The sequence below is a fragment of the Mastomys coucha genome, unplaced genomic scaffold (genome assembly GCF_008632895.1).
Source record: "Mastomys coucha isolate ucsf_1 unplaced genomic scaffold, UCSF_Mcou_1 pScaffold9, whole genome shotgun sequence".
NCBI classification, from domain to species: Eukaryota; Metazoa; Chordata; class Mammalia; order Rodentia; family Muridae; genus Mastomys; species Mastomys coucha.
The window spans coordinates 108,482,732-108,493,848 of NW_022196915.1; the positions used below are offsets into that span (position 1 = coordinate 108,482,732).

Genomic DNA, 11,117 nt, shown 5'->3' on the forward strand with positions numbered 1-11,117 from the left:
AGAGAGAGAGAGAGAGAGAGAGAGAGAGAGGTATGATGAACTGTGAACTGTTATAATCCAGCAGAAGGGAGACAATTAAATGTAATTTTGTCTTCAGAGACCAGTGTGTAACATGTGTGAGGGTTGGCCTGTTAACTTGATTGTGTTGAGAGATGTCAGGGTTACTAATAAAGCCTACCTCTGGGTATGTCTGTGAAGGTATTTTTTAAATTTAATTTTATATTTTTACTTATTCACTTTACATCCTGCTCACTGCCCACCTTCAGGTCACCCCTCCCACAATCCTTCCCCTACCCCTGCTTCTTCTCTGAATATCCCCCCAACCTAGTACTTCAAGTCTCTGCAATGCTAGGTGCTTCATCCAAATACTTTTTAAAAAATTACTTCTATTTTTTACAGTCCAGTCACTACAGTCCTGCTCTGCCCTCCCACAGTTCCTCACCCCATTCCTCCTCCCACTAAGAGGATGTGCCCCCTCCTTTGCCAGGCCTCCCCAATCCCTGGGGCCTCAAGTCTCTAAAGGGTTAGGCACTTTTCCCACTGAGGCCAGACCAGCCAGTATATGCTGCCTGTTTGATGGCTCAGTGTCTGAGAGATCTCAGTGAACCGGGTTAGTTGAGACTGCTGGTCTTCCTATAGAGGTATCTATTTTAAGCAGTGCTTCTGTATGTGCATAGGAGAGTATTCACATATTCTCAACCTAGAATTGGTTTAGTCAGTATACTTGGTTCTGAAGGCCACTTAAATGTCTCTCAGTGAGAATAAAATTAACAGCATTTTGTGTTTAAAATTATGACATTTGCAAAAAAAAAATGAAAGTAAGTAAAAGTGAGAGGAAAGAGGGAGGTAATTATATATGACAGTGTTTATTTTATATTGTATTTAAAATATGGACTGAAGCCCTGAGGGTCAACAGGAAGAGTGGAAACAGGCAATCTCGGGAAGTAGGAGGTTGGGGGGAGCTTCCAGAATGTACCAGAGACCTGGGGAGTGAGAGAATCTCAGGACTCAAATGAGGGGACCTTAGATGACATGCCCTACAGTAGGGAGAGGGAACTTGTAGAGTCCACCTCCAGCAGAAAGACAGGGCATCCAGTGAGGGATGGGGTCACCATCCTACAGTCAAAACCCATAATTGTTCCTGTTTGAAAGAACTACAGGGATGGAAATGGAGAAGAGCCTGAGGAAAAGAAGGTCCAGCAACAGGCCCAAAGTGGGATCCAGCTCAAGGGGATGCCCCAAGGCCTGACACTGTTACTGAGGCTATAGAATGCTCACAAAAAGGGACCTATCATGACTGCTCTCCGAAGACCCAACAAGCAGCTGAAAAAGTCAGATGCAGATATTTGCACCTAACCAATGAACAGAAGCTGCTGACCCCTGTGGTTAAATTAGGGAAAAGCTGGAAGAAGCTGAGGAGGAGGATGGCCCTGCAGGAGGACCAGCAGTCTCAATTAACCTGGACCCCCGAGTTATCTTAGACACTGGACCACCAACCAGGTAGCATATACCAGCTGATATGAGGTTCCCAACACATATACAACAGAGGACTGCCAGGTCGGGGTTCAGTCAGAGAAGATGTACCTAACCCTCAAGAGACTGGAGGCCCCAGGAAGTTTTGAGGACAGGTGGGGTAGGGATATCCTCCTAGAAAAGACAGGGGGCAGGGAGAAGGTATGGGATGTGGAAGAGTCAGAGGATAGACTAAAAGGGGAATAAAATCTGGAGTGTAATAAATAAATAACAAAAGATTAAATTTTTAAAAAATTATATTTAAAGATATATAAATTGTATCTATAAATGCTGGTTTTAAACCACTAGATACCACAAATACATACTATGTTTTGAAAATCATGTTATCACTTTCCCCCTTGTGTTCCTGTTGCACATGCCCTTCACTGTCTGCTGGAAACTCCTTCTAGAAGCTGTACTTTCTAACCCATTCAACAAGAACTCCTAAACAGCTGCTGGACAGCAGACAGTAGCTTCCTCCTCTTCAGTTACATTGCAAAATATACTTACCAGTATCTTACTTTTTAACATTTAGACAAATACCTAAACATTAACTTCAGTTAAGTAAGTTTGTGATGTGCTTTGAGGATCTAGTAAATCCCAGACTTCCTGTCTTTTAAAACCCTTGTGCCTACAATGTATCTCAAACAGGGTGATAACTTGATCTTCACATTTTCTAAGGGTCTTCCCACAGCCATTGTTCTTGTGAGTTTCATACAGAATCTTGTCATATATTCAACAAAATTAGGTTGGATTTTCCTTATCCCAGAACAATGGAACTCCTTAGAGAGCAAACACAGGATAGTCAGATTAAAGTAAGTACAAGTGCTTTGGATTCTTAGGTTTGATTGTTCCAGCTTTCTTCCATATGCATCCTTCACAAAAATCAATAAGTAATTGCAGTGGTAATACTAATAATGAAAAATGCAGGGAAAACTACCTTGTGGTGCTTTTTTCTGAAAGCAATATAATTCTCAATTATATGTTTTACAAATTAGTCTTGAGTGTGGCTTTTTAAATGTAAGTGCAGTAGAAACATACAGCAGCAGCATAGATGTATAATCAATTTCTATTTTCTATCTACTTGTAAACTTTGCATCTGGTATCATGCAGAGTACCATGAAACATAGTTTAACAACACTGAAATCTGAGACTCAGTCTTTTAGCTGCAGTATCAAGATAGTTCAGTTCATAGTCTATTATGATTTGGTTCAACATAATTTGTTTTTACCATATTTTATATTCATATTTAATATTAGATGTACTATGGGACAAATTATCATAAAAATAGAATGCCGAGCACATGTATCAGAAATGAAGCATTAGTCCTGTGAGTGAGGATTCATTGTCAGTCTTATTTCAATGAGATATACAGGTGAGTCCCTGCACTGAACACTCTTGTAATGAGAGCTGTCACTGGTGCTTCTCACTGGTATTGAATCACTTAGGGTTCTCATGAGGATCTGAGTCCATCTTATGGTCAATACTACCAAAGTCAAACACGGACAACATTGTAAAGTAAACAACAGTAAGAATATGAGTACTTCTCCCTGGGGAGGCAATCCAAACACCTCAGTATACATAGCCACACTTTCCAGAAGTCTCTTGAGAATCAGAAAATTTGGTAGACTCAGCTACTCCTTAATTTCTTTTTGCAATTTTAAAAAAATGATCAATTTAGTTACTGATAGGAGAAAGAAATCACAAATATAAAAGACCCTTTCTATAAATTTGTAAGCATCCAAAAATCATATTGTAATTCCTGGTAAGCTAACAACTGGTAGCTTGTACATTTGATACTTTAAGAAGTGTATAAGGAAAACTCTATGAATTTTTTTTATTAAGAAGGCTAATTTGTTGAATTCAAATGCACAAATGAATAGACTCATGTTAACTATACATAGACTAAACATTTACATACTTTTGGTCTAATTATTATTTCCTAGAAAATGTGGCATAACAACCACTTACACAACATTCAGATTGCGTTAACAAAAGTTAATGGGGGTAATGTAGAGCTGACATAAAATGATCTGAGAATGTGGACAATTCATGTACAAATATACAACTTGAGCATCAGAGGATTTTGGCATTTTGAGGGTCCCTGGAACCAATCTGTAAAGATACTGAGAGGTGACTGAATATAAGAACTTCCTGTCACACAGGAGATAAAGGACTACACTCGAGCCAGAGAGCAACAATCTTGCCATGCAGAAATCATTGGTTTTCAGAGAATATCATTCTTATTTCCACCCATCTTTTGACCTCAGACAAGAGAACAAGGTGCAGTTATCTAGAGATCACAGTATTGGAGGACACATCATGTCTATTATCAGGATAAGATGTTGTCATGAACTGGCTGTCTTAACAAGCCACAGGTATGGAGCTCTTTGCAACTGAGTTCATAATTTATTAGTTGGCAGGCCAAGAGCAGTGCTTCCACCTGACCACCCAGAAGAGCAACCTTGACTCTTGTAACTCTTGTCTCATTCTCTTTATTCATGGAATAGGAATAGCATACCTAGTGTGTTTGTTTTGAGAATTAAAAGACAATGAATGGATGACCCTTCTCCAGCTGCCAGTTATGTAATAAGCAATCAATGAATGATAACAGTGGTTGTAGTAAATAATTATAGTAATTACAAAAAAACTTCTGTCTGTTAGACAATTAGTCACTGACATGACACAGTGTTTTGCAATTTATCTTTGATTATTATATTTAAAGAATCCAGAAATAGTTTACTATACACAGTACACATAGCACAAAGCACAAAGCACATTTTATTTAAATGCCTTTTTAGAATTTTGTAATTTGTATTTTTCTTTTGCTCATCGGCTTCCTTTGATATGAGTTGTCTTTAATTATATTTAACTTATTCTGGATATTTAAAAATTTGGCTTTTCTCCATTGGGCTTATGGTTCTAAAGATTAGTAACAAAACATGCCCTTGTCTATCTACTCCTTGGGTGATATTCTACGGTGAGTTTTATCATCCAAGCTCAACATGCTCTGTTTTATACCTGACTATGCAATTAACTGGGAGTTAAAGCCACCCCCGGGGTAGCTTTGTACTGCTGTGCTGCATCAAATGTTGTACTTTCTCCCTGAAAGACCATGACAAGTAAATTGCCTGTTAAATGGTATTTGCTGTGATTTCTTACCCAAAGATGACAGAGTTGGTATTGCTTTTTTCTAATTGCGTGTCACATCTGTTTGGGCAGTGGTCATTTGCATCAGTGCCTCTACCCTTTTCTCTGCTCCAAGACACAAAATGATAGTAAACAGCTATAAACCAAAGCAAATAACATCAGAGTCAAGTGTGTTCACCTGAAGGCTTCTACATCTCATCTTCCTCCTGAATGTGTCATTTACCCATTAAACAACACACAAATGCATTCATATTTTATCATTGCTACTCTAATTTCTGGTAGGTCATCTGTAGCAGACATATTCTAGGTACAGTTCCCCAGTTATTTCTCCTAGTAACCCTAAAAGACAGGTCTGTTGCAAATCCATGTTATACATGGAAATTTTATTTCTGAAAGTCACCTCCCAGACATGCAATACCACAATTCATATTGAAGTGTTATTTATCTTAGCACTACCATGCTTTCTGAAACTTCTGCGGCAGAGAAGTCACCTGCTCATTTCAATTTCAAGTCCACTAAAGCAGATAGCGCACACAAGCTCAGACATAATTGTTCAGTTTCTTACTTTTCTTGGATAAGTATAATCAAGCATTTATGAGCTGATCTCAATACTTTTCCAACACAGAGATAATTTTAAAGGTCATGGCTCTAGCTAACACCATTTTGATTTTCAAGTTATTTTCAAAGTATGTAATTATGGCTTTGTAATATAGACTCATGCCAGCAGACATATACTTGTATTATATTTGCAATATATTATACAAAAAATGTATTAAGCTTTACTTTTCAGGATGTGGACATTCTTATAGCAGATTCTCCATTTTCTTTTTTATCTACCTAATCATACCTTATAATATTTACTTTATAATTTATAAATCCTTAATTTGATAGATGAAGCTTACTATAAGTCACTGTGAGTTGGCTGAATGCCTTCTAGACTATTATATATAATATATATTTTGCCATAATATTTTTCACTCATCCCTGTATAAAAAGAGATTTAAATATAATTGAATTCCTAATGAAATTTAATGCCTGTTAAATTTTAATTTCTATGATAAATAAAAAATAATCATACCATGTATATAAAGTGTACTGAAAAGTATTTAAGACAAATAATTCACTTAAAAAATCTTTGCAGTTAAAAAAAAAGAAGGATGCAACTAATCTTGGCAAATAAGTGTAGATAAGTGTCTATAGATTAGTTTGGTTTTCTGTTGTAATAAAACACTCAGACCAAAGCAACTTGAGAGAGAAAGGGTTTTGTTTTTTTATGTTTGTTTTGTTTTGTTTTGTTTAGCTCATAGGTCTATGTTACAGTGCAGGTTGAGGGTGCTGGTTACATCTCATGTCTTTACCAACTATTGCAAGATTGAGAGGCTCTCTGTCCTGATACCACATAAAGTTCCAAAGACTCTACACATCTACATACTGATTCCTTTACACAAATAGAGAATGATTCGTGTCCTCAGGACCACAACATACATTATCTGAATATTTATTTCTATTTTTAGTGTGTTTGCTCACGTGCTTGTGTGTGCATGTGTGTCATGTGAGTGTAGCTGTGAGTGTGTGTGACATGTCCATATGCATGCCATTTGAGTGTAGCTCACAAAGACCAGAAGTGGTTGGATCTCCTGGAACTGGCATATAGGTGGTTTGCTTATGAGACACTTAACACTGATTTTTCTGGATCCCCTGCTAGCACATCAAATGCTCTTAACTGCTGAACCATTTCCCGGGCTCCATATCCATTGTTTTATAAGACAGATATCCTGCAGTGTCTTAGCTTCAGAGAAGCCAGGACACTTTCAGGAAAATTTCTATTAGACACTTTATCTTCTGGGTTGTGGCATACAGCTAGAGTTATTTCAAAGACCTTGTAGGTAGAAACTATTTTGTTTTTTGTTCTACTTTTGATAGTCTCGAGGAATTAAACTAGAGTCTCATTAATGGTCAGCAAATTCTCTACCACTTAATATTATATCACTCTTTTCATATTTTTGTTTTGAAACTGGTCTAAGATGACTAGTTTGGTCTTATATTTGCTCTGTAACTTCAGCTGAATTATTTGAATTTTCAATCTTCCTGCCCCAGACTTCTGGATATCTGTGATTACAGGATAGCACCACCAGACTCAGATGGAAAATGGAATTTGGTTTCTCAGTCTCTCTGAAGTTTGAGTGATTTTAGGAATACAGAGTTGTCTTTGCTTTTTTGTAATTTTCTACTTAATGCTTTTGCATTCCTCATGTATTTCCAAATTTGAGTTTCTCAACATTATCAATAATAACTTAATAACAAACCTTTTTATGAGAGAAACATACAAATGAATCAAAATCCATCTTGTATGATAGTTTGATTAGAAAAAATGGGAAACATGGTTTTTTTAAACTAATCATAATTACTTACTTATGTAAGTGTGTTGGCCAAATTCTAAGCATATCTAGGCAATTAACAATGTCTTAAATCCAGATGAATACATATAGAGATGATCATACAAATCTAAAATTTCCACACCTAATTTTGCAAGGAGCATTATCTTTTTTTCAGAAGCAAATTAATATCAATCTCCTAAAATACAGTTTATCAGGAAGAAATTTTCCACTTCAGCCTAATCTAGTATGAATATTTAATTTTTAATTAATTTATTGATTGTTTTTGTGATTGATGTATATACATGTGTGGATGTCTGAGTGTGAAGGCCAGAGTTGAACTTTGGGTGTCTTCCTTTATCACTGTACACTATCTTGTTCGAGGAAGTCTCTCACTAAACAAGAAGCTTGCAATTTTCAACTAGGATAGCTGGCCAGGAGCTCTTGGGATGTTTGTTTCATGCCTCTGATTTCTGGGATTATAGAAAATAGCTATGCTCTGCTATTTGTGAGTCCTATAAATTTGAACTCATGTCACTTGTGTTCAGAGAAAGCACTCTTACCCACTGAGCCATCTCCCAGGCCTAAAAGTTTTTGATTATCATACTAAGTCAACATTTTATCATCTAATCAATAGTCCAACAATGACAATGATTTCAAACATCCTTTAGCAAAAGAAGCAATCAGGTCCAATTAAGTGTTCATAAAAATAGAAGTCATGAGGACTTCCACCAACAAATCATACACATTCAAGGAAAAGAACAACCAGACAATAACCTAATTTTCTATTGTCCTGTTTCATAAACTTTTTCCCATACAATTATTCAATATTTACGAAGGACTCAGTATGAGCTAGTCATTGCAAAAGCCCTGGAGACAGGAACATGAAAAGATGCACTTCCTGTTTTCAAAGAGCTTAAATCCTGCAGATGGATGCAGACAACAAGAACAAAAAGCCTGGTTTAACGGGAGCCTACAGCTTCAGGGAAACAACCTCCTAAAACTGATCTTCTCAAGCTCCCCCCAATTCCCTCACCCAGAACTTTTCCTAAGGAGACATTCTTTCACAAAGAGAGATTGCGATTTTTTTTTAATATTACAATATCATATGACATTGGAAACAAGGTAAAGAAAGAGACATTATCAAGAGCTGTCAGTCACTGTTTTCCCTCTGACTGGAAGACCTTGAAAGCCCACTAGACCATATACTCCATGCTGACTGGTAAGTATGGGCATTGTGTGACCTCACTTTCCTTTTTTTTTTTTTTTTTTTTAGATATTTTCTTTATTTACATGTAAATTTCTCCTTTCCCAGTTTCTCCTCCAAAAAACAAACAAACAAACAAACAAAAACAACAAGAACAAACCCCTGTTGCCTCTCCCCTCCACATGCCTGCGACCCCACCTTCTCCCACTTATTGGCCCTGGCATTCCCCTACACTGGGGCACAGAACCTTCACAGGGCCGAGGTCCTCTCCTCCTATTGATGATCGAATTTGCAATTCTCTTCTATACACATGCTGCCAGAACAATAGCTATCTCCTGAGAGGCTCTGACAGTACCTAACTAACACAGATGTAGAGGCTCACAGCTATCCATTGAACTGAGTACACGGTCCCCAATGAAGGAGATTGTGATTTTTAATCCATTAAGTTATTTGTATGTCATAGTGCAGAAAGATGAACCAACTTGAACACAGCTGCGCTTTGACTTTGGAAACAACTGATATATTTAAAATAGGGTATGATTTATTTGAGCAATGTGACATAAAGATCGTTCAAAGGTGGCTGAGCCCTTGAATGTTAGTCACTCATTATGAGATTTATGAGCACATCTATTAAAGGCATGAGCTATAGTCCTGCATTCTAGTCTGCCCAGTGGGATCATTAGACTATGTCTCATGCTGCCTATCCAAATCTGTGCATCTCATCTCTCACAATATCTGTAGATTATTGCTTACTCTTGGAAGTCAATGTTTCCCTAAGAGGCCTGTGCCTGTGAAACACAAGGAAAGAGTCTTAAGATTGGTTTTGAGGATGGCTTAAGTTTAGAACACATTGACAATATCAGCTGACTTCTAGATTTTTGTGAAATAAGAAACTATATCATTTGGTCAAATAAAGTGAGTCTATGGATGCCATCTAGCTACAATGTCAAAAGTCAAGTTGAGGGCACATTAAAATATAAGAATAACATTTAGAGATGTTATTTGCAAAATCGACTTAAAAAGAAGTACCATGATGTCCTTTTCTATCTACTTCTGTATTGTACTCTGTCAGAGGGTTATAACTGTGTCCCTTAGTTCAGATCTTTCCTGAAACTCTAGTTCATAGTCTAGATTTTAATACATCATCCTTGGCAGGGCGGTGGTGGCACACGCCTTTAATCCCAGCACTTGGGAGGCAGAGGCAGGCGGATTTCTGAGTTCGAGGCCAACCTGGTCTACAAAGTGAGTTCAAGGACAGCCAGAGCTACATAGAGAAACCCTGTCTCGAAAAACAACAACAACAAAAAATACACCATCTTGAAGCATCTGTAGACTGATGCATACTCCTCCTTAACTACAAAATCCTCCATTTCAGTTTCCCTCATCAAATTCAAGAAATAAATTTGGCTTTCAAAACAACACAATCCCCATTCATTATTGAAAATTATTTCAATAAGAATTCTCAAAGCTCAAAATACTTGTGTAGAACTTAATATTGCTTTAATAATTAAATATGCAAAGCTGGGATGAAGTTATAATAAACAGAGTAATGTTAGGTAAATCATGGCATATTTCAGCACTTAACAGAGAAGACAAAGAGAAATATACACATTAGCACCTTATGTACATAGACTAGCATTTCCCATCTACTGGTTACACAGAAAAGGCATATCCATAAGTATTTAATTAGCTATTTTCTGTTCCTGTTAATTTTCATCTTTCTGTAGTCACAAATATGTAATGCTGCATATTTTGAGACTTACCTTAGCTACTGGATATCTACAAGTGTAAGAAAGTCAGATCTTACTTGTCTTAGAATTAGCAACTCTGAATCTCAATCAACAAGAAAATACTTTAAAGGCTACAAACAAAAATAATAGCCTAAAATGAGAGACCATTAACTCTTTATAGATATATGATACACACAGAGTCTGTATATCATAGCTTGTAGGGTAAAATATATGTTATACATATGCATATAATTCAATTTTCATTTATGTTTCTTTTATACTACTAGTAGCCATAAAATGAAATATTAGTTACACAAATATATTTTTCATTTCATAAACATTATAAACAAAAACTGAAAATATATATTGCCAGTAAGACAGACCTATCTCATTAAAGCCACTGTAGCCCAGCTCTTGCCTGCTAAGTCCCAGGTCTTCCAGGTCCATGCATTTAAATCCTGGGGGACACTGATAGCCTTCTTCTAGCTCTGGGGAGCAGTGTGTATCTGGGATAGCTAAGCTATTCCAGGTTACATTCCTGTGGACAAATAGTACATGAAAGTGTTAGAAATTTTAAGAGTTATAAGCATCAATTAAAATAAGTTATTAAGAAACCATTGCCAATAACTGCTATATATAGATACAAATTGAGACTGGTAATTTGTGAATGGCATTACAAGGATTGTAGGTTGTTAAATAATAGTTGATTCATACCCATAGAGCATGTTGAAATAATACTACCATATGATTTCTGGGTTTTGGTGGGTTTTTTGGTCTATTTTCTTTTTTTTTCTAATGAAAAAGAGAAAGAAAGTACATGGAGTTGGGCAGTTGAAGAGGTAAAGGGAACTTGAGAAGAATTGGGTGAACTGAAACTATGATCAGAATATACTTTATGAAAATTATTTTTAATATATATTTATTTAAAGCTTATTTTAAAAGATTCTAATAAGCAAATGAGTAGAGATGTGAAGGGTTGCTAATTTGTGTGAGAATTTGTCATTCAGAAATTTCGTGTACTATTAGGCACACATTTTACTACTCCTTTCAGTCAACATTAAGTGATGAAAGAACCTTTTTCTTTTTTTTTTTCCTTTTAGATATTTTCTTTATTTACATGTAAATTTCTCCATTCCCAGTTTC

The 11,117-nt window shown here is 36.4% G+C and overlaps 1 protein-coding gene across 5 annotated transcripts in view; it reads right to left on the reverse strand.

Annotated features, from left to right (window-relative positions):
* Nalcn (sodium leak channel, non-selective) overlaps positions 1 to 11,117 on the reverse strand; it is a 307,060-nt gene that overhangs the window by 238,179 nt on the left and 57,764 nt on the right. For 4 of the 5 annotated variants that reach the window (XM_031360818.1, XM_031360815.1, XM_031360819.1 and 1 more), the window contains exon 7: positions 10,358 to 10,512. In XM_031360818.1, the coding sequence (XP_031216678.1) occupies positions 10,358 to 10,512 (155 nt within the window). The remainder of the gene's footprint in view (positions 1 to 10,357; positions 10,513 to 11,117) is intronic. The other variant, XM_031360820.1, reaches the window with a different exon arrangement.